Source organism: Pyxicephalus adspersus, chromosome 1 (genome assembly GCF_032062135.1).
Source record: "Pyxicephalus adspersus chromosome 1, UCB_Pads_2.0, whole genome shotgun sequence".
NCBI classification, from domain to species: domain Eukaryota; kingdom Metazoa; phylum Chordata; class Amphibia; order Anura; family Pyxicephalidae; genus Pyxicephalus; species Pyxicephalus adspersus.
In genome coordinates this window covers 157,488,430-157,515,485 of record NC_092858.1, presented here as the reverse complement: position 1 = coordinate 157,515,485, position 27,056 = coordinate 157,488,430, and the positions used below count along the sequence as shown (strand labels likewise).

The following is a 27,056-nucleotide window of genomic DNA, read 5'->3' as shown; positions in this document are numbered from 1 at the left end:
ATGTTTATAGATGTGGTGATGGAAATTAAATAAAGACTGGCCATTAGATCACTGTTTAAGCAAACAAGCATGTCTCCTTGGAGCCTACATCTCCATATGCAAAGCATCATAGTATATACACCCAGTCTCACCCATTTCCCTGAGCACCGTTAGCTTTCAAACCTTGTAATAGAATTTTTGTCCTCATTACCACTGAAGAATCTACTATGCGGTAGGTTATTTATTATCACTAGCAAGGGTGTAGTGGGGCCAGAGCCGCAGACCACGTCTCCCGTATGAAATTGCAGGCTCAGGGCGGTGTGCGGGTTCTCTGTCTGAACACAATCCACCCACTTCCCCATCGCAGGCTCAGACCTGCGATCGGTGAGTGGGTGTATTCTGGTATCTTGACGTCACTCTGGGGGAAGTTTCTTCCTCTATGTGTGACACATAGGCAGGGGTTTAGTGGGGCGGCACGCCATGTATAACACTGTGCCCCCTTCTCTTTTTTTACAACTACACCCTTGATCACTAGTGTCACTGTAAAAAAAAACATATTTGGCATATTATAGAGAGAAAGGAACATTGTTTGGCTTTCTGGAAAGATGGGCCACGTCTGTTTTAGTGTAGGGAGAACTAAATGAAGCATCACAGCTCTAGTGGTATATATTAGGGAACTGCTGAATCAGGGGACTACTGTGTAATTTACAGATGAAGCAGTATGATGTAGTAGGCAGCAGTAGAGCAGCATGTTATGAAACATTCTAAAGACTTTTCCACAGACTGGGCAAAATTGGGTGGATTTTTTCCCACAGCAGTATTATGTTGTGGAATATTATGTAGGTGAGGGTGGTATGGAGTGGCCACCAGATGAGTGGTGTGCTACAAGTCATAGTCACAGCTGGGGTAATATGGTTTACTATGACAGTATGGTATGTGAAGGGATAGAGTAACTATTAATGAATGCAATGTGGTATTATGTAGACCACAGTAGAAGCATTCCATAGGCATGGGCAATACTGTGCCAATATGGTGCCCTGCAAAAGACCAACACAAATAGGCATTCTTCATCCAAACCTCCTTCCAAACACTAAATGTGCCTATGAACCTTGCTACACAGTGTAATTTGAGATCATAGATAGTGATTACATAGATAATAATTTCCATAGGTTATAATAAATAGAATTCTTCTACTCTCATTTCCATGCAGTATTTAAAACCCAACCATTGGCATTCTCAATCACATTCCCATTCTTTCTTCTACTGATGGACATATAAGGATATCAATTTCCTATTACAATTTCCATGTTTGTATGCATAATTTAGAGTCTGGCTTTCCATACTACAGGTCCTAACGAACATTATACTAATCAGGGAACATGAAAAACTCTTCCAAACAAACCCTGCTCTCTAACACATAAGTTTGTTCCCTAGCAGAATTTGATATAACAGTGACATGTCAGATTTTTAATTCTTGTCATCAGTCCTTTATCCGGTGCCTCACATTTTCTAGGCAGCAAGTAAATAGCAGGAAGAGTGTTGACTGCAAAGAACATGGGTGTTCTCCGTGTGGTTCCCTTCTTGCAAAGATTAATGTTAGAAGAAGGCACAAGTGAGTTGCCACCCAGCATCTACACTCTGATTCCCTTTGCATATTTTAGGGACTGTGTTATCTTTCCACTGCAGGTCACAGAACATTTTCTGACTTCACTACATTTTTTTTTCTTAGCTGAAAAAAAGGAGCAAAGGAATTGTGTCCTATTTTCTAAAAAAGATGCTGTCACCAAGAAAAACACCTATGAGATCGAATGCTGATGGAAGCAGCCTTCCCTGACCCGTGCTGCATACTAGTTCCAGGGCAGTGGCTTAATAAAAAGGTTTAGCTTTACTGCCCCAGAAGGTACAAGGCTCATAAATCAGGAATTGGCTGCTTCTATCAAAGCTTGATCACACAATATTTTCTGGCTAGTAAAAGCCCTCTTTAAATTAAACTGCATAAAAAGGGCTGATATTATACCACTGTGTGTTCACTGTCCTGTGAGGTTCAGGGAAATTAAAGATAAGATTTGCCCTAAAGCTGACAGTGAATTTAAAGTTAATATATGCTAGAGTGATAACTAATTCATCACAAAGTGTTCAGTTTTGCTTTATGCATCTTAACCAAGTGATCTATAGCTTTTCTCTGAAAACATTAATAGCTTTCAGGGTGCTGAATTAAAGTGTACCCATCACCTACATGAATTGGAAACATTTAGACTATGTTCTCACTTGCATGCATTTTAAATACCATGAAAGCACAAAGTGCCCATAAGTAGTTAAATGTTTGTTTGCATTGTGGTTGATTGAGGTTTCTCAAGTGTTTGCCAACACTAGGTAAATGTCAAAATAGGGAGACTTCATCCCCCTGAAAGCTAACAAAATCCTTTACAATTGCATTACAATTGTCTACATTGTATACTCATTGACTCTCGTTGTAATATGGCCACCTGCCTACAGTATAACAGTTCATATTTTTTAAATGTCAGCCAGACAACTATGCTGATGACAGCTATTCTTAACTTTTAAAGTGCATTGGGATTTCAGACATAGGACATTGACCATCCACCAATGGGTTTAGTTCCACTTTCATTTCTGGTGCCTACATGATCAACTTGTTAGTGAGATCTATATATAGTGAGAATATTTCTGCTAATAATTCTTAATACTACTGAAAGGTGCGCGGAACAGGGAAACCTTCCCACAGTCCTATACTAATTTATTGAATTTATATTACATTTTTGTGTAGGTTTTGGTGGGCTGAACTACCCACTTAAAGAGTTGCCTATTTAGCATCCAATCTTTAGATCCAATACTTGTCTCCTAAGGGGACATGGGAACACTCCTAATCCAAGTCAGTACTATAAAAAAATTCAGTAAAAAAATCTGTAAAAATAATTACATTACTTGAAATTTCTTCTCTATTGTTGGTATATTTATTTGATTATATTTTGCTAATATCAAGTCATAAAAAGCCTGTATGTGGCTCCAATATCAAAACCAGTTGGTCAAGTATTATCTTTTATGATAACATTGTCTAAAGTGTGCAAGTATATTGTACTGCCAGTATCTATAAACTATGTGTGTTGTAGTCATGGGAACTGCCAATAATAACATAAAATATAAAGAATTGAAAATGCATGTTAATTGGTTGCTTTGCTTAGTCAGTAGCTTTAATACTGTCTAAATCGCTATATCTCATGAAATATAATTTTTTAATACCTTGGTAAATGGAAACTTGGGGTCAGACTATTACAAGTCAAGTAAAGTAGGTTAAATTATATATCTTACCATCCATCATTACCTAGCTGTATGCAACTCACAAAGCTCTGAAGTTCGTTTCTGTATATTTGTTTGATTCATTGAATATTTGTTTGATTGTTTGATCATAGCAAGAGTTTCAGCTGGCATTCAGTTAAATTAGGGTAATATTTTCATAAGCAGCAAACAATAGCAGCTTACATATATCTCTATTGACAAATTTCCTTTAGGACATTTCTCAGTGAATTAAATCTACCCTGTCCCATGGGCAAAATAGAGATTTCCTTTATGACTTGGGATAGCCCCCATCCAATCCCCACAAAAAAGACAGTTGAACTTATCAGGTTGTTATTAAAGACATAAACAAAATCAATATGTTTGGCTAGAATAGAGAATTTATTGAAATTGTTTTATAACTTATAAATTTATTACATATGTTATTTTTTTCTTTACATTGTAATATGCTTAGCAGGTTTCGTTGTAGAACTCACTAGACCGCTACCTTTATTTTTAGGTTCTATGGTAAATGGATGGGGGTCTGCATCTGATGAGGATCGAATCTTTTCTAGTCGTAGATCTAGTGTAGTTAGCTCTTCTGATGAGTCGATATTTACAAGCGGCAACTTTGCCCAGTCACTGGTTGCAGCAGCAGATAAAGCTGGTTTTACAATCAATGGGACCAGCCTGTCCAGAGCAGGTTGGTAGCTTCTATATGGTGACTAGCATGAGGGATGGCTTTGCTCTTCTCAAGCTTTCTTTCCTTTCCATGAAAGCGCGTCATGTGTTTGGCCTAATCTAACTTGCATGGCATTTGGTGGATGGAAACCTACATCTTACGCAGTCATGTCTTCCCAGGTGCTCATGAACAACTGATTTTTTATAAGTGGATGTATTTAACTTTCAATTTTTTCATCGCTCTCACTGAATTCTCAACCACTTTATGCTTAATGCAATGTATAATGCTTCTCATTCGTATACAGTGTATTTTAAATGTGTTATTTATATTTATTACTTTTTATATTTATTACTTATTCAATTAAAGGCAGTACATTTGAAGCATAAATTAAAATCAAGTACAGGCACCTGAAACTATTATTGAGCACCCAGGATATACAAAGCCTACTATCAATCTGAATTTGAAAATGTCAAAGTCTGGAGCACCCACTCCTGCCTCTGATGGCTCACTATTAATTATTGAGCCAATGGTTAAAAAAAGGGAACATTTACTTTAAACCTGTTCATTTAACAATATCTTAAATATATTGATTCATTAAAGACCATATAAGGGAGATTCCCACCCCCAGCATGACTATGGCAGGCTGAAAGTTTAGCTTAAAGCTGGGCTACTGTTGTTTACCATCAAGGGTTCTTAATATTTTTAAATAGAGAACACGCTAGGGACATAGGGCACAGAAATTCCTTATCCTGTATTCTCCAGTTCAAGATAAGTGAAAAAGCTCTGTTGAGACTAAAATATTTTGTTTTACCTGCTTTGAAGTGTACAAAACCCAGGTATTTTCAACTTAGGAATTTTAGAGCAGTTCAATAACAAATAGATGTTTTCTCAGTGCTTAAAGCTGCCCTCCACTTCTATGATGCTTAAACCAATTGTATGCATGTTAATCACACTCTGCAGTGAAAATCCATTTGTCTCTCTACATGTCCACACCTTTTGTGACCAGTTATAGGCCCACCAAACACCCAAAGTTACTAAAGATAGTGATAGTTACTTGTTGAGATTGCAGTATGTTTGGGAGGTCAGTGTATATATTCCTATTTCTTTGGGAATAATAAAAGGAAGACAGGTTTCTAGGGGCTTTTAAATCCACTGCAGCCTCCACTGGGCTAGCTTAAATTATTGTTAAGGACATATCATGGAGCTCTATTTGTGCTACAATAAAAATGAAATAACACAAATCTGTGGAAGTGGTTACATTTTCGTGTCATATTCTTTTTCAGGCAAAATGCAATCTTTTTCTCAAAAGCCCAGACCAGCCAGCCCATTTTCTTTGGAGAGTAATACTTCTGCCATGAATCCTAGCCAAAGGCCAAGGCCTACTAAAAAACACAAGGGAGGTCGAATGGACCAGCCATCTTCTCTTCGCAGGGAAGGAATTGCAGATGGTAAGTTGATGTGCATCATGTTTGCTTTCCAGGGTTTTGATGTAAAATTCCAGATAACCTGAAGCTTGTATGAAATGTTCCATTTAGAGTATTGTAGAGTGGGTATATATATCAATTTCAAATTGATGATGGGTAAAGTCTTGGGGTTTTAGGGAAAGCCCTGAAACTTTGTACTACATCCATTACATAGTTCAACAATGTTCTAGTCTTAGGCATGTAACAAATAGTGTGATGCAAAGTTTCAGAACTGTGCAGTTACTTTTTCAAGGCTAATGCCATAGACTAGGTTCTGTGTCATAATGTTGTATAGTACTATTTGTGACCTATCTAAAACAGAAATATTTATACTTTGTGCTTTGTGGTGTGTTGAAGACTTATTCTACATCACAATGTGGTGTCATTCATTGGTAACTAAAACACCCACAAGCATTTAAGGTTCTGTATGGTGTGCTGGGTAGCTTGGGGACCTTTTTAAAGGGTGAACAGACTGGTAGCTTGATTGTGTTTTTTTTGTACACAAATAACATGATTATTTAGTTTCCTCCTTTTTCAAAAGTGGCAATCAGCTACAATATTGACAACCTGATTATAACTTTATATGTTACCAGATAGTGTTTGCTATTTTTAAAGTGAAAAAGACCATAGGCCACGATGGGGATCAGTGAGAAGTTAAACCCTGATTACTACGTTTGCAGTGATGGCTACTTTTAAAAGAGATAAGTGACCCTAATGGAAGTCTATGGGCCACTTACAGTCCCTTTAAAGTTGCAATTGCAGCCAGAAAAATGATAATCAGTTATTTTATTCAATCAATAGAGCTTCTGATTCCTAACCCAGTATTAATTTGGTATGATAATCAAAGCACTCATTGCCACTACTATACCATCTGATAACCTTATGACAATCATATTTGGAGAACAAAGAAATAGTAATCTGTTATTCGATCACCGTTTCATTTTAAACAGGCCCCTTAATGTTCTACTGTACACATTTGACTACATCTTTTTTTTGGTATTTTGAGATTGACAAATGCTTTTGCAGACTTTTATTTTAAACTTTGGAAAGATGTCCATTTTAAACCATTGAATGGGAAAGTTCTGCCTAAGCACATAAAACACAGGATATCTTCATTTATCAGTGTAGCCTCTTTTTTTCATCCTTCTGATTTAAATTTAGCTTCTAGGACCCTTACTTTGTTGCAAAACGTCCATCATCTTAGCACTTTCATGCTAAAACATCTTACATTCTTCATTGAATCTTTCCCAGCACTGGGAGTTTATTCAGTATGGCCTGTCTCTACAGTATTTCATATTTGACTGATATATTCATTTTCCACTTGAAGGAACAATTAGAACATCTCCAGCATCATAATACATCTATATTCCTTTATCAATACAGCCATCTCTATTGCTTTCCTATTCAGATCTGCCACCACCACCAGAACCTCCACCTTGCCAGAGTTTAAGGCAGCAAATGCCCAGTCAACGCCCACCAGAGAGGAAAGGCAGTTCACTTGAGAGGCACACATCAAACATGGATGACACAAAGACTTCTCTGGAACGGCATGGCAGAACTTCCTTAGAAAGACAGCGACAAACACAGGAATGGCTGGGGTCCACAGAGAGACAAAATACACAGACATTTGGATCAGGTAATACTGTATAACATTAGTGGATTTTGGTAGCTAATATATTAATATGAAGATATTATTATAGGTTAGTTATAAAATCTGACCATTTGAAATATTTTGATTAACTCAAAATTGGGTAGAAAAAGACCCAAGAACCCCAAGAACAGTTAAGCTTAAGCCAGTTAAGTTTTTGTGTTATCACTGGGTCTGACTATGTGTGATGTGGTCAAGTTGACAAAATTAACCATTCCAAGAGAATGTTAATGATACAGTTATGGATAAAGAAAAAAGATTTACTTTTTATCATTGTCTACACAGCTGCCTTTACTCATGCCCATGCTTCCCAGGAGCAGTGGTACTACACAACAGATTTACAAAGATGAAAGGAAGGGTTAACATGTTAGGCTGCAGTAAGGATAAAAATAAAGTAGAGAAGGCTGCAGAATGGGTCCATGGCAGCGTGGGCAGGCTTTTATCGGAAGCTCCCACTGACTCCCCACTAAACTTTTTACCAGGGCACCCAAATGCTAGATTCTATTCACCCTCACTCAGAGAAATAAATGGACATACATCATCTATGTACTGGTGAATCAGTGTTGAAGTAATTACCAGAAGCCCCAGAGCAAGCCTTATCATACAGAGGTTGAATCAATATGCTACAAGCTGGACTTGATCAACGAGGACAAACCATGTTGGACTCTACAGAAATAGGAGAGGAGGTTTTCCCTTGAATCGTGTCTGATGCACTGAGGAGATTTTTGGTCATTTGTCAGGATTTCTGCACTGTGGATTTCCACACTTAGTTTCTCATTTTTGCAGGCTGCACAAAGCAATGTAGCTAAGCTTGAGCTTCTTAGTCTCTACATTGGACTTGTTAGCTTAACATCTTTAGAGACAAGGACAGTGTCTCTGTGTATCATGCATCTGCTCCATTGGAGAACCCTCTGAACATGGCTTCATCGAGACTGACTGGATATTGGAAACTGCTGTAGGCCTTGCTTTACGTTCTTCAGCATGGAAGCCTTTATCACAGCATTTTAATCACTTGAACACTGAATTTGATGGACCCAGGGCACTTTCTAGAATGGCTTTTTCTCCTACTCTGTCACTGAAAATATTCTGGCCTGGTATACTGAATTAAATAAACTTGGGGCACTCCAAATCACAGACCCTGCTTCAGTGAATTACTCTTTGATACCACTTCCCATAACCATGTCTATACTTCTGGATCAAGCCACATGCCCAGAAGATCTTAACTGTATAAACAAATGTCCTTTGCCATGTGACTCTCTCACCAGCTATACAGATCATGGCTATCCTTTCTCTCAATAATGGTCTACAATCACCTGACTCTTATATTGTTCTTGGTCACACTCAGGCCTATACTTCACACATTACTGCTCCTGAACCCATTCCTATATGAATATGTGCATTATATTATGTGTACTAGGTTCTTGCTAGTCCGAATGACTCTCCCTTTCACTAGTCCCTGGAATGCACTGAATTGCAGAAGCTAAAGGCTAAAGACTGCTCCTTGCTAAAATATTTCCTTTATGTTTACTGTGTCTTTACAGCTCTTTTCTTCATTGCACACTGATTGTGTTTATTGCCTTATTCTGTTCTTTAACAATGTTTGCACTCATCTTCACATAGAAGCCCTGACTTGTGGAGTTTGCCTCTTTTCTATTTTATTTCATTCATTATAAGTCTGTGGTTGGCTCAGAGAATGAGCCTTTTGCCTTGAAAATTTTGCCTTGAAAATTGTCTTATTATTGGGACAGGATATTTGAAGTCTGCAAGCTATATAGCAATTCTTTATTTCATGTTTATTCCTTGAGCATGCTCAGTCTGTGGATTTCTCTACTGACCATGTACTTATCTATTTATTTGGTTTATATTATCCCCTTAAAACTCCTATTTGTTTATTTTTTGTTGTCTGAGTTCGATTAGGAAGTTTTTAAAATTAGTTTAAAAAAAAAAAAAAAAAAAAGGTTTACATTTGCCTTACCTTTCTATGTTTCTTGGAGGTGCTGGGAACAACAACAACACAGTTTTCTTGTGTCCAATTTCCAAGAAGGCAGCAGTGAGGCACAGTGATGTCATATGCACCTCCAAATACTTACCTCTGCCCTGAAAAGCTGGGGCAGAAGTAAGTATTTGTTTTACTTCTTGGAAATATTTTCCTTTTAAGGTATTTTTCAAGCTATTTGTGTTGAGGGGGGGGGGGGGTCTGACAGTTAGCTTCTTAAACTGCTACTGCAGCTTGAAGAATCAAGACCTTTGAATGCTATAGACTGAAGTAACGCACAAAGAGGGCAACCAGGAATTGCTCTGGGATTAGATTACAGGAAGACAGTTCATTCTTTTTTTAGATCTCAATCAGTTGGATTTGAAAAAAAAAGATGTCTCACATCCTAGAGAGTAAAATCCATTAAAAAAAGATTTCCCATGCCTTACAGGGCCAGCTATATCCTGACACATGTAATCAGGTAAAATCTCAAATTAAAAGTGTGAGTAAAGCCTCCCTGCACAACCCTAAGAATCAAGCCATTGGCAGATCAGTGTTATACAGAGAAAGACATCAAGCTTGTTAACACTGTGTAAATCTGATAAAATTTGATCTGAAGGAATGCTTCCTTTTAACACGCCATTCTTCTTTATTGGTAAAAAAAAAAAAAACATACAGGAACCATGATAAAGTTGTGTATAAAAATATTCATACATTTTCGATAAAGTTACATATCTATTATACTACAGATCCTCTGGTCTTTAATACTTGTCCTGTAATCTACTAAGGACCAGTTATGTCACCTCATCAAGCAGCTTTAAAATAAACCTAATTCAGAGATAATGGCAGGTTGACAACTATTCCCAGATCTCTATTTTAAAGCATATCTATAGCTCTGTTTTTATTTTTTTCTATAATTGCACATTTAGAGCCCCCATTTAATGTGAACTAACAGAGATTGTGTTTAAATTAATGGCAATATTTAAAAGATCAGCGCTTTTCTACAGTATCAGCAAGAACAGCAATCAAGATAATTAGACAGGTGTGGAAGCTATTTCAGTACAAGCATGCCATCTCACATTTGGCTGCTAAATTATTTAACACATGGCTTTACGGGAGTATCTAATAAAAAGTTACTTTCTATATCTAGTAAGGCAGTTTGATCAGAGGGTCAGCCTGTCTGCATTTGATAATTTATGTTTTAGGGTAGTCACTGTTGGATTTCATTATTTCCATGCTTTTTATATCTCCCACAAATTTAGGTAGTGAAATGAGCACAAAATATCTTATCCAAAGAAGAATGTAGTAAATTGCAGCTTACAGTCTTACAGACTGCAGTCTTTCTTTATATGTGGTGGTTGCATAGCCCAATTCATTTATTATTATACACTGTTCTCCTGCCAGTAAGGCACTTCCTTTGTGCTTACTCTCTGGAATCCATTCATAGTGGAGCTGGGTATACCCTTAGGACAGAAATAGTGTTGAGATCACTGAACTATTCCATCATCTGTTACAGTGCAAATAACACAGAAAAGCACTAAACTTCAAAACAATTTTCAAACACATATACCAAAATGCTTTATTGATACATTTAACAGAACAAAGAAAAGTAAATGAGCAAAGTGCGTTGTTAGAATCTCTGATTTTTAAAGGTCATTTTAGTTTTAAAGTTGTCTTTGGTTAAATCATCCTTTAATTGTATTTTGGTCTAGATGAAGTGCTCATGCCATACAGCAAGCCAAATTTTCCATCGCCAGGAGGCCACAGTTCATCTGGCACCACATCTTCAAAAGATTCAACAGGACCAAGAAAAGGCGACATCATGAGGGGTCACCAGCGCAATGCCATCGATTTTTTGGATGTTGGATATTTGGGGCCAAACAGTCAAGGACAGTTTACAGGTGAATTATGTAAGTAGTAATGTCATTAGTACATACTACTACTAGACTATAAAACTGCAACACATGTAGGAATTGAATAAATTATTAGCAGGGCACAAGGCAATGATAAGGTGCAAACAGGGGCATCTCACCAAAATGTTGTGCAATGAAAAAAAAGGGGGGCTCTGTGGTTACAAAATACATTTCAGTTCAGTCATTGTTCAGTAATTAACAATGACCATCAAAGCTTTTGGGTAATAGGTGGATTAATGCCATTAGGGCAAATGCTCTTTGGCACCATTTATGTAACTTTTATAAATGGCATAAGGGATTGGGCAAAATGAAAGGTGGCAAGACAGAGCTGTCACTGCTGCGAAATCCAGTGTACAGCACACTATGAGCCTTGATTTATTAAAGCTCTCCAAAGGCTGGGGAGGATACACTTTCATCAGTGACACTGGGTTATCAAGCTAACCTGGAATGGATTTCCTAAAAGTAATTTGCTATTTGTTAGCACATGTTTTCAACTCTGGACCAGATCCAATTCAGGTTTGCTGGGCTCAGCTTTACCTATGAAAATGAATTCCCTCCAGCCTTGGAAAGCTTTAATAAACCAGGCCCCCATGTCTTTGGGGGTATTGGAAAATATGGGTAATATGGAGATGTTCTAAGTTGCCTTAAGGATGATACACTTTTCATGTTTCTTCAGTTTAGAGAAGACAGAATTATAAAAGACAATTGATGATTGATAATTTTGGCTGACTGATTTTCATCATTATTTCCTTAAGTTTATGAACTTTTCAATGACTACAGAATTAAAGATAGCAATAAACTAAATGACCACTATTGTATTAATAGATACAGTTGTACAAATGTCTACAATTACACATCATTAGACAATGTATTTTGGTGAAGTATTTGAGAATCATACCCAATACCTAACACTGATTTTCAGCCTTACTTTCAGTTTTGATAAGTTTTATGGGCAGCTTTCCTGTACTAAAATGAATAATTTATTTAAGATCCGGTTAAAGGCCATATAGAGGAACCAGGGAAGTTATATATGCCTATAGAAGGCTTTATTTGTATGGATCACTTTCTTTAGGGTCAAATGCTTGCTATCCTGTTTAATTATGTATGTAAAAGATTATTTCAGTCTGAGATACTGATATATATTCTTAATATGGCTAATTGGTCCCAAATCTACACAAAGTTTTACTGTAGCTGTCAGATTGTTAAATTATGTTATCATGTATTTATTTAATGTGTTTTGCACCTTGCTAGAACTAATGTAAAAACATAATGAAGGAATAAAATGCCACCTCAGCACTGGGAAAATTGTCATTTTTCATCATGACTACACCCTAATTACCTAAAACTGTATTATGCACGCTAGCAAATATAAACTGTATAGAACAACTCAATCCATCATTGTTCTGCAGCACTAAGATACTGTACACACTAATGTGAAATTGAATGAATCCTTTATTTAAAGGAGAATTCAGCAAACGCTAAATAGTAGAATAACTTTTCTTTTCTGATACAGATAAAAAAAGTACATGACGTAACTGAAATTGGTTTGTGGGTAATTTTAAAGCCCAATTCCAGATGTTTTGTTTAATAAATGCTTCATCCATAGTTAAAAAAAGCTCTGATTCTATTACTTACCTCAACTCTAGATCGGCCCCCACAGGGAATTTTTGTGAGTATAGGGAGTCATGAACCTACGTGCTGTAAAGAAAGACCACTCTTCATTGACCAAATACAGGAATAGAAAAAGGAAATCTGAGACTTCAAATCTTATACATTCTACTTAAACTTAAATAAAGTTTTAAAAAGGTCTGTCACTTTACCAGTTTTCCTATGCAAGGCAAGGGGATAGGGTCTCTTTAAAGACCCCCCCCCCCGACCCCCCCTAAAATAACCTTCATTGTTCCCATGGATTCCCCACCAGTTTTTTTATGACCAACAAAGATGATGTGGTGCTTCAGGGCATGTGACCTAGATACCAACCCCAAAGGGTGGGCAATGCTATGAAAAAAATTCATTTGTACACTGCCATCCATATAATACTTTCTTTTTCAATTTTTTCTATAGAGTACTGAGAAGCTATGATGCAAGCTGCTGTACAGACCACTTGGTCTAGACTGATGAAAGTCAAGAGGAAACTCAAAAACAGTGCAATGGACTTTTTTCATTATTTATGTACGATTGGAAGGACTAAAAATGCAATGTAAAGACACAAAAAAAAGTCACACATATCCACAGACAATTTACTTTTCTTTTCCTTCTCTTATATACACACCATCCACCTTAAATATTTCTTGCCAGAAACTACACAAAAGAGGAACAAAGAATCACCATCAAGGACAACAAAAAAAAGGCATTTTGGCTTTGAATTCGATTTTCTTTGATTGCATTCCTATGCAAGCTTGCCCTCTTTTGTTCATATTATTATTATTCTATTTGTCTGTCCTTATTGTTATATTGTACTATATTGTATGTGAATTAATAGGCTGTCGTGCCATATAAAAAAAAAAAAAAAAAAAAAAAAAAAAAAAAATTTTTTTTGGTTTAACTGTGTAACATTCATGTTTAAATTTTTTGCACTGCATTTTTGATTTGACGATAAGCACAAACCTTACTCCTTGTGACACGGAGAGATGAGACTGAATGTGAATGGAGTCTTCTGTACTTTAAAAGTGAACTGCATATTGGACACATGCACAGGTATTAAATCCCAATGGGACTACGTGAGCGGTTTTATGGAGAAGATTTAAAAAAAAAATTCTGGCAAACAAAAAAAGATTGGAACAACAAGGATCTATAAGCAATATGTTTTTTTCTTGCTTTGAATATGGTGAAACTCAATGTCATTGTTATATGAGAGTATGAATACATGTATTCACTTGTGGACCTGCATGTATGTACAATATATATTTATATATGCGCATATATTTTTAGATATGCACATATATAAGATACGCACATTTGTGTATATACATATATATTATGACTTACATCCTTTCTGGTTAATGTTGACTTTTTTGGACTTTGGAATATTTTCCGGGACAGAACCAGGAATAAACTGATATGTACAGTGAGATTTTAATTGGTTGGTTCTTCAGAATTAATAGGCATGTAAAAGGGAGACCAATTCTAATGTATTAAATTATTTGGAAAACTATGGCTTTCCTATCACATTGCTGGTTGATTCAGCCAATTAAGTCTTACTGGGCATGGTCAGCTCAAGGATAGGCTTTGCGCACAACTTGGTGGTGTAGGCCTAATACACCTGGTTCTCTTTTGATTCAAACGCAAAAGAAAGTGGAGGTGTTGCACAGAGCAGCCAATCGTATTCCAGCTGTCATTTTTCTACTATAAGTTAGAAAAAAATTCTGGTTGCTTTGTGCAACACTGTGATTTTATATCTGTCTTTTTTTTCATATCTTAAATTCAAAGCCCTGTTTGTATATATATGGAAATGATAGGGGAATGAAAACATGACTTGAAAAACATCCCTGTCAAAAAAATAGGGTACTTGTGTTTTTTACATAAATAAATTTCTACAGGTGGTATTCAAGACATAGATAACCAGCCTTCATCGTCACATGTAGATTTATGCACGACAAAGACCAAAGTGCAAATTGAAGTAACCCTTACCAACCAATCAAATACATTTTCAGTCTCTCTGAATGGGTCTCCAATGCCCCTTACAATACCAGTGTGTGCAAAAATGAAGGAATACCTTTTATCCACCAACACAGTAATATGAGGATGACTGTAAATGCTATAGGTCGGGGCTGGTGTGTTCAGTATCTCCCTTCCTCCCACAATGACTTCCATTAGTTGTGCAGCTTGTGCATAGCATTTACAGCCTCCTAATTACACTGCCCCCAATTCAACTTTGCCTGTAAGACAAAACATATGGGATCATGTCTTCTAACCACTCCAGTGGCTAATTCTCCTGAGAAGTCTGATTCGAAAGTACCTCATGAGTAATGAGTAATTATGCCAAAAAACATTGGTACAGGGCAAATTTCATCCAAAATCTTTGGTTGACTGCAAATGATGCCTGCTTTTTATTTGGTGCATTTTTGAAATATTGTGTAGAAAAATGTTGGACACCGCAGGAATTGCCACTACATCAGAATCACTTTAAAGTCTTGCTATCTTAGGAAACAAATTAAAACTTTAAACATTTCTAGAGCCATGGTATCAATCTTGTAGGAATGCATTGCCAGTAATATAACGGCCAAAAAAAAAATCTTTATTGATAAAAAATGATTCTCCAGCTTCCCTCCTGTGCTGATCATTTAAGATTATGCATTTGGTCATCTTAAAGGTTGTTAGGTGTCACATGTTATGGGTGATGGGCACGATGCCCTTTAGCTGGAATTATATGGACTTATACTTTGGTATTTAGGTACCTAAGGAGCACTACAGTGTCTAAAGAAACATTTTTTAAGAAAAGTAAATATTTCAGTCTCCACTTTTTATGTACCAACCTTAAATCAGACCTAATGCTAAAGTGAAGGTCCACTTACACTGGTGGGGTCCCTATTTCTTCTCAAATCACCTACACATTTTAGATGAAAAATTAAACAGCAAAAGTAGAATTTTGCCTTCCTTACTTTTGTCTCCTACATAAAGTAGAATCTTCTTTCTGGAGTCCTAGGAAACAGAGAACATTTTGCAAGGAGAAACTCTAGTCTATTGCAGGAGTGACTTCTAACACAATTTTGTGTGCTGTAACATCATATTTGCCTAGGTGCTGCGAATAGGTGATGGGGTGTTAGGTAAGTTTAATTCTAGCTGTACTATTTAGAGGTTTTAAACCTACATATAGAAGTTGATTTGAGAAGAGAGAAGGGATTAGGCTACCTGGCCAACAAAGACAGCATTCTATTTAACTGGAATATAATGTCTTTTACCATACCTTTAATCTAACATTTAATATTAAGTTAACTTTTTAAACACAATTATCTATTGCTAATATACATTAGGTAAGAGAAACATGAAGTCTATGTAGGGTCTGCTTTTATGCCTCCTTAGCTCTCTTTAATATAAGCAAGCATAATCATAGCAAAAAGACCTGTAGGGAAAACAGTTATTTTACTTATCTTTCTTTCAGCTTCCCTGGTGCATTGGGTAATATCATCCTCCTACCAATGAGGTCCGCGGTATTAGTGAGTATTTCTATTTTCACAAGACAATACTGCAGGAGAATGCTAGAAGTATCTTCTCAGTGAGATTTGAAGTACTTCACATTTCCCAGATCTCTCTGGAAGGGGGATGCCATTACCTTACTTAGGCACCATGGATGGCAAACTCAACGTTATCCTCAACCATTGTCGCACCCAAAGTTTATACTTGCACAGATAATAACTTATTGTGTGAAATCACAATTTCCCCAAAAATTCCCAACAAAAGTTTATGTTTAACGAAGATGACATCAAAATAACCTGTGCTTCTTTAAGAAGATCTATAGTGTATACAGTTTGAGTTACTATTGGAACTTAGGTAAATGTGATATTACTTTATCCTGCACTTTAGTCACCTCTATGCTAAAAATAAACTAATCATAAAGAAAAGATTACATAAAGACAATATTTCTTTCAGTCAGCTACAGCAGATTGATGAGTTCACAATGAAAAAGGAGAATAAAGCAGTAAAGAGTAAAGCACAAACAATATGCTGCTCTTTTAATCTGGAGGCACAACATGTCATGAACATATATGGCTGTTCTAATGCAGATCTGATCCCTTTTTTTAATATAAAAAAATGTATTATCACTAAAGCTAACGAGCTGACTGTAACAAAAATGATGTAAAAGGTTAGTCAAATTTATTTTCATTGGTGATTATTTCTGTGGTAAGAGGATAAAATAAAAAAAAACTTTCAGGGTGAAAGCTTTTTTTTTGGCCCTTATCTCCCTACATTGGTCTGATATGCTATAAAATATGTAGATAGTTCTTGTTTCATATTTTTATAAATGAGAGCAGCCATGACCTGTTATAGACAATATAATAATTTTATGCAAGACTGACAAAGGCTCTGAAATGAAAGAGTCAAATAAAAAATACATGATTTATGGTACACAGTTACGTTTACTGATAAGACCCTTGCCCCACAACCACAAATGCTGATAAATCATATGATCAGAGCCATCTAAACATTTCACTATTTAGAATCAGTTATCCAATTTCAGTGTACCCATTTTGCTGTAAAATATATCCTAAATCTATGCACCGTAACAGCCCAATATATACTTAAAAATCCAACCAACATGCACATTTCAAATAATGAGATTATATTTGAAAAACAAAACATTAAAGGTAATCATAAACAAAGGCTTTAATTAAAAACATTTGCAACATTATTACATGTGTACCATGCATTCTATGTAGATTGTCATGCTACTCAAATTTGCAAGCATAAGATAATTTTGTTTAAAGGTACTGAAACAATGCATAGTTTGCTATTACTGAGCTATTCTAATAAAAAAAACAATTTACCTGACTGTTACCTTGCTAGCCGTTTCGGCCTCAGTCCTTTCTGGGTCAATAGAACAAGTATGTAGATTTCAAGTTGCATAAGTTGCTTGCATATTTGTTGTAGTGTCAGTGTTAAAAACCAAAGACAGACAGATAATTAGTCTTGTCAGAAGGATCGAGACAGTGGCTTGTGCATATTGAGGGTTGGAATATAAGACATAGGGTCTGAAACATTTGGTTTGCATGGAATTTGTGATAAGGCATTCTGTGCTTTTTTAATATTTTGTGCAGAAGAAGAGTGTTGTTGCATGCAGGGTTCCATAATCTTAAATTTCTTGGAGACAAACACAAAGTTTTTTAGACATAAAATGTATTTGAGGCTCAAACAGATTTGGTAAGTGGTAGGTGGGGGGAAGGTTGAAGATCAGTGTAGTTTAAATACTATACTCACCTCTCTTCAGTGAACCAATAAAGTGTTTATAGATATTTGTATCAAATTCTTGGGTAGAATCAAAATCACTTGGTATAGGTGTCAAAACCTTCATCCATTGGCATTTATAGGATTCATCATAGAGCTGGCCAACCATAAATTAAGCCAACACATTACTTAACACCTTTGTATATGAACTAAATACCTCAACAATATTTTTCTGTAGCTTCCATAAATGGATCTCTGAGGGCTATACAAATGCCCATAAACTAGGTGTTCATGCTATTGCGGCCTAAGGTATACCTCCAAGTTGTACCTTTTTGGGGTGGAGTTACCCATCATGAAATAGTTTGGGCCAAATAAAAAGTTAGGATACAGGGTGAAATAGGTGTGAACTAAAATGTACCAAATTTCATCAGTAAAAAGCATTTAAAAAAACAAATGTAGGTGTATTTTGTTAACATTATTTTAAAAAGTGAACTGAAAAACTTGCATTTAAAAAAATGATTACATTTAAAAATGTAAATTTATATGGTTTAGGAGTGTATACATAATTTATATATCAAACCAAACAGTGTGAAAGCAGCATAGACATTTACTATATAACACAGTCCTCTGAAAAGTATTGCCTTAACTTGCTTAGTGCCCGTGAAAGAGACCTGGCTTAATGTACTGTATACAAGAAACATGGTGGGTCTATGTATCAAATTCTAAAAATACATTTTCTGTCATTAAATTGGCTTTCAGGAAGTAATTTGAGACTTACATTTCCCAGTCTTGCTGTCAAGATATTTTACACCTATTGTGCGTGTAAAGTGTCAGTGAAAGATAGCCATACAGATTAGCTGGATCAATAAAAGGTTCAGGGAGGAGTCACGCTATGCACTTGCATTGTTATGATATATTAAACTGCAGGGTACAGGCTATAACTCACGTTTTACAGGCGTGAAACATCCTGTCTGAATTGAAGAAATGAAGGCTTGCTTTTCTTTTTTGTGTTTTTCCAAATGATTAGTGTAAAAAGAAAAAATGACTACAGTCCTTAAAGATCAAAGATTTAAGAAAAACCCATACAGGTTGACATGTAGAAAAGAACATAAAAAGAAAAAAATACAGCAAGATATAAAAAAGTCGGGAGTTTTTTTTTTTTTTTTTTTAAGATTAGGGATGAGCTAAATAAATTTATCAAAAAATAATTTTTTAGATTTTGGTTAATAAATGATCGGTTTTGCTTAATATATAGTTCTGCTCTCATTTAGTTCTATAAGGATGTAATGTTTGCTTTTTGGGATGTAGATTTAGGTTAGGTCTGTTTATTTCAATTATTATTCTTTTGCATTTGTGTCTTTTCCTAATTTTTATACTTGATCAACATTACTTTACTGTAATCTATTTTATGTTTTTTTGTTTCTGAAGAAATACATATTAATGTAGTCCAGAATAGTTAAAATGAACTTTAGTAATCCTTAGACACAATTTAAAGCCAACTGAACCCTTTAAATTCACCAGCTTTATTTCATTTTGACACTAATGTATTTCACATTTTGTAATGGCAAAATGTAACCCAAATCCACAACTACTTGATAAAAAGTTGGTTAAAAATGTTTTTTTCATATCCCAATTAGGAATGATCTTAGAGGTAAAACTGTGAAGGTGAACGAGAATATTTACATAACACACAATGGGATTACTTTTAGTATTCACAATTGCAGGACTGTTGTATTCAGCCTCTTCTGGTCATAAATATTCAATAATAGAAGATACAAGAAATGGTTCAGGCAAATCCGAAATTTTCTGATTTTTTTTAAATCTTTAATTTCTGGAAAGTTAACCAGCATGTGCATTTTCAGGCCAATGTCTTTTATTTCTCAAAATTTGATAAAGAAATAAAAAAAAACAGAATTTTAGAATAAAAGAATGTTGGATTTGGCCAAATCTACCAATCATTGTATTTATCTCTAGTGACAATAAAAAATGGTCTTAGGTCATAATTTATTATGCAGCAAATGTTTAATAGGAAATCCAGACAATCTTCACAAATTGGACCTTATTTCCCAAAGCTCTCCAAGACTGGAGAAGATAGACTATCATGGGAGGACCGGGGTGAATAAACGAACCTGGAAAGGATCCCATCAAGGATTTAAAATATTTCCCAACTAATAGCAAATGAGTTTGAAGTAATCCATTTCAGGTTTGTTGGATGACCCAGGTTCCCTCATGATAGTCAATGGAGCTTTAATAAATTAGGTTCATTGTGTAATAGGCCATAGAAATAGTAAATTCCCTGTGTCTACATTGACTCTTGCTTGGTAGATAATGAACCACATGAGACATTTCAGGTTGTGTGATCCAAGCCAAAACTAAATCCAACTAAATGAAGCTGAGCGAAAAGCCGCTGGAAACTGAAGGAGCTCACACAATAGCATAGAAAGTTCATAGTGTTTGACAAATGTTCTTCTTTAGTCAATGTAAAATATGTAAAACCTATATAAAGAATGTTTTATGTGATTTTAAAGCTGACAGCTGGAATCTGGTTGCTACAAGCAACACCTCCAAGTTTCACTTCCTTTGTAAAATACCCATTTTTTAAGGAACACACGCCTCCACAGCATTTGCACTTTTCTGTTCTTTTTTATTCTCTTTAGGTAATACTGAACTGACAGCCACTAAAAGACATTATGTGATTTCTTCCAATGTGTGTTTTGCCTTTTCCCATTGGAAAGTGATTGTATCAGTATTAAAAAAAATGTGTGTTTCCATATCTTTGTTATACTGGTAGATATTTTTTTTCTTGACAGACATTTTCACTTGTGTCAACTAGATCACAAGCCAAGGGTCAATTGTTTCTTCTTACCAACCTGAAAGGACTTGTTCTTACGAGTTACAATTCTCTGATTGAATAATACATGAAAAATAATACCAAAGGATTGTGTCTTCTTCCTCTTTTTGGCTGGCAGACAGTTATCTGGCTCAGGGCTGTATTTCTCTGCTCAGATCCTCGGGGATGACTAACTGGAGATGTTTATTACACTTCTTTACAGTGAAAAGGCTATAGGAATCAGAAGCCATCTAAATAAGCAAAATAATGATTTCACCTTTAATTAGGTTTACAGATTTGAAAATCATGCATTGGGCCAAATTTATATTTTATTTGTTATAGAATGTTTATTTGTTCAGCAACCTGATTATTAGTAAACCCATTATTTCCATCCATTGCCCAAATATCCCAATCCTCCACCGACAAAGCTCTCATGACTGCTGACCTCTTTCTGAAATACAAGTGTTATTATGACCCCAGAGTATTAATACTTTCAGAATCACAGACATAGAGTAGGTATGCAGATCAGGGAGGTCAAAGTTCCAAGTACTTGCATACTTGTTCTGTTGAGAAGATCAGCATATCTAAGCAACTAACAATTTCCATGAAAATGGCCAACAATATAAGGTTTTGTTTGGTCTTTTTCAGAATCTTGGTAAAAAATTTTGAATTATATCAAAATTCCACAGGATTAAAAAAAACTTTATTATTTGTATTTATATTATTCGATTTATATCAGAATACTGCACTGGGATTATTTGGAAATAACAGTTTTGGGACTGGTTGTAATAGCCCCATCATATCTAAATTGACTTTAGAGGCACCTTTTCAATAAATCTCATTTTCTATACATTAAATATAATTATAAGGTATTTAGACATTAAAAAGGCAAATTACGGCTTCCCCTGCTGCTGCCAGGACCCATTGAACCTCATTCTGGTGCAGCCAATCAAGATGGCTGAAGACCGAAAAGCGCAAGAAGGAAGATGGCCACGTCCCTGATGGAACCCGGAGTGCAGCTAAAAGAATTGCAATCAGGCAGGTAAGGTTATTTTATTGCAGATGGGACATCTCTTGCCCTTTTGCCCTTTCTGCAATAAAGGACCTACCAGGTTGCAATTTTTTGGGTTTAGTTCCGCATTAAGGTTGATTGTCTATTATACATGACATTACAAACAAACAAACAAACATTTCCAAAATTCCATTGAAGCATGATTTTAATGTACTGAGGGTTCATTTATGTATACTTTTATAACCTAACAGTGTTTAAAAATTAACAGGGGGGATTTTTCACCCACCACCGTGAGACTAATTGAAATGTGGTGCTTGGCAAAAGATGCCGAAAACGGAATTACATAATCAGCAACCAGCCAAGAGCCAAAGAAAGAAAATGCCAAATGTTAAAGAAATCAAGGATAAGTTGGTAGCAGCTGTTTATTGCTGACAAAAGTACAGGCTTGCATTAGAAAAGGAGGGCAAATTAGGGGTTAGGCATGTCATATTACTACCTATATTTTCATGGAAGTTTTCATGGAAAGGGGGATAGAAAATTGTTTTACTATTAGTCATGTTGTATGAAAACATCGCTACCGGCCATATTCTTCTCCATTCCCATGTTGCCCCTTTCAGGGTGATGCTGGCAACCCAAAGGATGAAGTCCCCTAAAACTGATATTTTATTTTTTCATTGAAGGCAAATAGTTAAACTATCTGAATTGTTTATACATTTTATTATTTTTTATCTATTCAAGAGCTGTGAGAGTTTTAACTCTCGGGTCTGATCACCTAGACTGCTTATAGGGAGGTCACAATCTATCTGTGTTTTTTTTTATTACAGCAGGATATCCCAGCACGCAAGGGTTGGCAGAAACATCCAAAACTCTCAGCTGGACTAAAACAAATTTGGGGATTAAGGCAAACTCAACTCGCTGCTGGAGTGACTAAGGCATTTAAAAGGGCAGCAAATGATGCAGCCCTCTTGTACCTAAAATATCTCCTTGAGTAGTTGACCCTTTAGTTATATTGATTTAACCTAAAACTGAGAAATAATATTTGAAGGATTTACTCCACAGAAACAAAAACCCCTCTTAAAAAATTTGAAAAAAAGATTACTTAAGCTCATTTTCAGATAATAATTACACCAAGAACCATACGATATGTCATCCTAACTTTAGACAAAAAAAATAAAATAAATGAGAATATTTCATAATCAGCAGACATAAATCTGTGCTATTAATTCAGAGAACAGAGTAAACTATAAATTTCTTTTGACATAATTATGGGACTATTTCACATTTCATTGATTTTCCTATGGGTTTTGGGGAGGGTGGTTTCATGGCACATATTTATTAAGGCGCTGATATTACAGTCATCTAACTCAAAACATATTTGCTATTTTGTCCCATGCTGTCTCTGTGAGATGAGGCAATTAAAGTGGTCTTAAAGATGGCAGGATGTAATTATGGGACAGCACGGCTGCATCCTTTGAAGTTGCTATAACAATGTTCCTATACACCTTGTTCCACAATGTGTGGCAGTGCTATCATTACTGTACACCGCTTCACAGAACACAATAGAACACTCAGAATTCTTATCTCTTATTCCTGTAGCACAGTTGCTTAGATATAAGTGCTATTCTGCTGACTTTCCTTTTTACCTACTCTTTCCTTCTTACCTAGCTTTTTTTTCCTAATATTTTCTGCTATTACTTCTATTTAAATGTTATCCCTTATCTTTAGTTTGGTCTATACTGACTTATTGGCCTACGACAATAAAGAGTGGATTGGACGTGTGGGCGTTATCAAAAAATCTTTCTTCTCAAACATGTGTTAAATGGCCTAAACACATATCTATGTCTAATAGAGAAGGGAAAAAAAGAATAGAAAGACATCTCTTCCATTGGCTGATCCCTGGAAAAACATCACCCAATCACTGTATTTCCCCAGGGATTTGGTAAACAAAGTATTTTAAGAATCTGCTGGCGATCACAGACATGAGAATCATCATTGGCTCTGGATAGTTATTCTAAAATATATCAAAAGTTTTTATTTCTAATGTTGGATAGGAAAGGTAACGAATTCTCTTCACTTGACTTGTAAAGTTTGACTTGAGAAAATAAGAGGCAATCATCTACCCCAAGGGAAGAAAATCATACATCATCATCAAGTTTTGCATTTACAGAGGTTTGTATAGGAGTAAAAAAAAAACACTTGTCATCAACAAAAGCCCATCAAAACAGGCCTTAATCTGGATCTTACTGGTTCCAAAGATCAGTGAAAGGGCAACAACAATTATGTATGCTGCATCTCTTACAGCAAGTCTTTTATAGTGTGACATAGTATCCCTAGAAACTGTAGAAAAAGTCAGGAAAGTGTTAGAAAAGGCTCCAGGGAATAGAGAGTTAATAGGTTTGGATAGGTTTCCTAGGAAGAAACCAGGTTCCATAGGGCCCTGGAGCCGGCTAAGGGAGTGAAAGGGTGGGCCCCTTGGCCCAACTCAATCCTTACTAGGGTAATATGCACCTGCACTCAGGTGCAAGTGAGAAGGTGTGCTCAGCAAGAGGCTGAGAATGTGTGCTCAGCAAGAGGCTGACAGAGGAAGTACTCAGCCAGAGGGACTCCAGGCTGAGAAAGAGCCAGAGAGGAATGTCAGGCTGAGAGAGAGCCAGAGTGGATTCCAGGCTGAGAGAGAGCCAGAGTGGATTCCAGGCTGAGAGAGAGCAAGAGTGGATTCCAGGCTGAGAGAGAGCCAGAGTGGATTCCAGGCTGAGAGAGAGCTGGAGTGGATTCCAGGCTGGGAGAGATCCAGAGGGACTCCAGGCTGGGAGAGAGCCAGAGGGATGCCAGGCTGAGAGAGAGCCAGAGTATATTCCAGGCTGAGAGAGAGCCAGAGTATATTCCTGGCTGAGAGAGAGCCAGAGTGTATTCCAGGCTGAGGGAGAGCCAGAGGGGATGCCAGGCTGAGAAAGAGCCAGAGTGTATTCAAGGCTTGGAAAGAGCTAGAGAGGATTCCAGGCTGAGAAAGAGCCAGAGAGGATTCCGGGCTGAGAGGGAGACAGAGGGGATTCCAGGCTGAGAGTGAGCCACGGGTTCCAGGAAAGCCAGCGGCCAAACGGTACTACTAAACTGTGAATGGACCAGTACTGATATAGTGTGTTATATATGTAAGTATATATATTGTGAATATAGTAAGATGCCCAGCCGGGTATTGTTTATTGTTTTATTGTGAAGTGATGCAGACTGTGCTGTAACACTTGCCTAAACAAATAAAAAAACGCTGTTATTTTGGACTTTTGGAGTCTGCTGCCTCTAATCTGCCCTGTAAGCATCCCGTTACCATGAGCGATTACCCTGTGCAATGCCACAATAGATACATAAACTTGCCTGAGTGTAGTTCAACGGTGGATGTATTGGCTCTGCAAACGTCACGTTTCCTAAACGTATTCCCTTCAAACCAATTTTTATGGTAAGTAGTAGGCAGCATCCTCATCAGTCATCCTACCAGTATTGAGAATGCTGCTTGCCATGTATTTAGGAGCCAGCTGAGAACTGGGTTTCTAAGCGAAATAGTGGAAAGTGTTTGTATTAGCAAGTGATTAAAAAAGCAGTACCATCCCTGATACTAACCATTCAAAATGTTTGAAAAGAGAGAGCCTTTTGATATCTAGGCATACAAAAAAAAAGGCCAGTGGTAAACTTCTAAAGTTTGCTACAAACCCAAGTTTCAGCAATGAAGAAAGTCTTTTCTGCTTTCTAACCATCACCTTTACCATATCAACAGATTCTGGCACCTCATGCAGTAGATTACAATCTCTAATCATCTCTTAGAAGATGACCACAGTTTCAGATCACATTATGTATCATGACTGCAGCCGTTCAGAGCCCTTCATTGGCAACACCCCCAGCCCAATATTAACACCTGATGCTATGATGCAAATGGTATCTCAGCCAAAGCTTCTTAATAAAACATTCTCACATATTATCATTACAAAAACCTTGTAACATTACAACATAGCAACTTTCAATATTACAACATTACCAGCCCCAGCAGGTTGCAGGTGCTCAAAGGCAAGTTCCCTTTTACCACCATTAACCAGGGATCTGCGTCTCTCATTAATATGGCGGGTTCCCAGGCCAATTCCACAGCCCCGGGAACAATATCAATTAAACATACTATCCCCTAACAAATTATTTCCCACTTACTGATGAATTATCATTTAGGAGACCCCATACCATTCCATCAGCTCTACGCATTGCCCTTCAAGACCTCAAACTGCCAATCCCCTTCCAACCACCTAAACCACTTCCCCAAAACAATTACTGGAAGGGAGGGTGGAAATCTTCTTCCCTGCTGTCCAGACCTCTGCGTCACTCCCTCACCCCCACTGCCTTCACTTTTCCCTAACCTTCCACACCCCCAAATGTAACCCTATCCTGCCCTGTTCAGTCTTCCCATCCAGTCATGCTGGCCCTACGCCTAGCTTCCTCCTTTGGCAGGTTCTGGGCCTTTCTTGCCTGCAGTCTCCTTCAGCAACATTACAGTGTAAAACCAGCTTCGGTTGCACACTAACATTTTTACTAGCATATTTCATAGTTCTAAAAAATGAATAATTGTAGGAAACATTAATGTTTGGAGCTTGGAACTTAAATATTAATATTAACCTACACTTTAATAAATTGTTTATTGCTTGGAGTAAAATTCTGATTAGTTATTGAGGGCGAATGCAAATTACACTTCACTTATTAGCTAAGCCCAATAGCTATTTGTACTAATAATATTATAGATTTGTAATGATTTTAAAATTACATTATTAGTACAAAACATGATAAAGGTATTTACAAATGGAAGGTGAACTGGTTTTAATGCTGTGTATATTTATTACAACACTCTAAAAAACAAAAGTAAAGCACATGTGCGAATGCTGAGTTCTTAGAACCAGGGCTGTGGTGTGAGTATTCAAGTTTCTGGCAAGATGGCTGCAACTGGGGGCCATGCTGGGATCACTCGATTCCAAGGCAGGTCTGATCCTGCCTTAAATGTTAAAATAGCAGACAATTGATTCTGGTATTAATATAAGATTGCTGTTGGCATTAGGTATCCAAAAAGACTTCCATCATTTAAGAAGTGGTATTAGAACTTGATAATGCATGTTACTTTATCACTTTTTGCAGGGGCATTTGCAAACACTTTTCATAAGTCTATGAAAATATGTAATATTCATCCCTAAACTGGTATACAAGTTGTTGCTCAAACACAAATAATTTTGGTGGGAAAGGGTGGGGGCTAGCACCAATAACCAGGAAACTTGGCTAGATATTTGCAATAATCAGTACTTCAGGTTTGGGGTTCTGTGGGCACTATAATACAGTCAGTGTCAGTGTGCATGATTTATGCC

At 36.5% G+C, this 27,056-nt stretch overlaps 1 protein-coding gene across 1 annotated transcript in view; it reads left to right on the top strand.

The window, feature by feature from the left end:
• The window catches only part of ROBO2 (roundabout guidance receptor 2), a 624,073-nt gene extending 603,335 nt beyond the window's left edge, over positions 1 to 20,738 (top strand). Inside the window, exons 26-30 of the mRNA XM_072419149.1 lie at positions 3,791 to 3,973; positions 5,236 to 5,400; positions 6,824 to 7,051; positions 10,751 to 10,948; positions 13,016 to 20,738. Coding sequence (XP_072275250.1) covers positions 3,791 to 3,973; positions 5,236 to 5,400; positions 6,824 to 7,051; positions 10,751 to 10,948; positions 13,016 to 13,017 — 776 coding nt within the window. The 3' untranslated portion in view covers positions 13,018 to 20,738. The remainder of the gene's footprint in view (positions 1 to 3,790; positions 3,974 to 5,235; positions 5,401 to 6,823; positions 7,052 to 10,750; positions 10,949 to 13,015) is intronic.
• Positions 20,739 to 27,056: the final 6,318 nt, after the last annotated feature.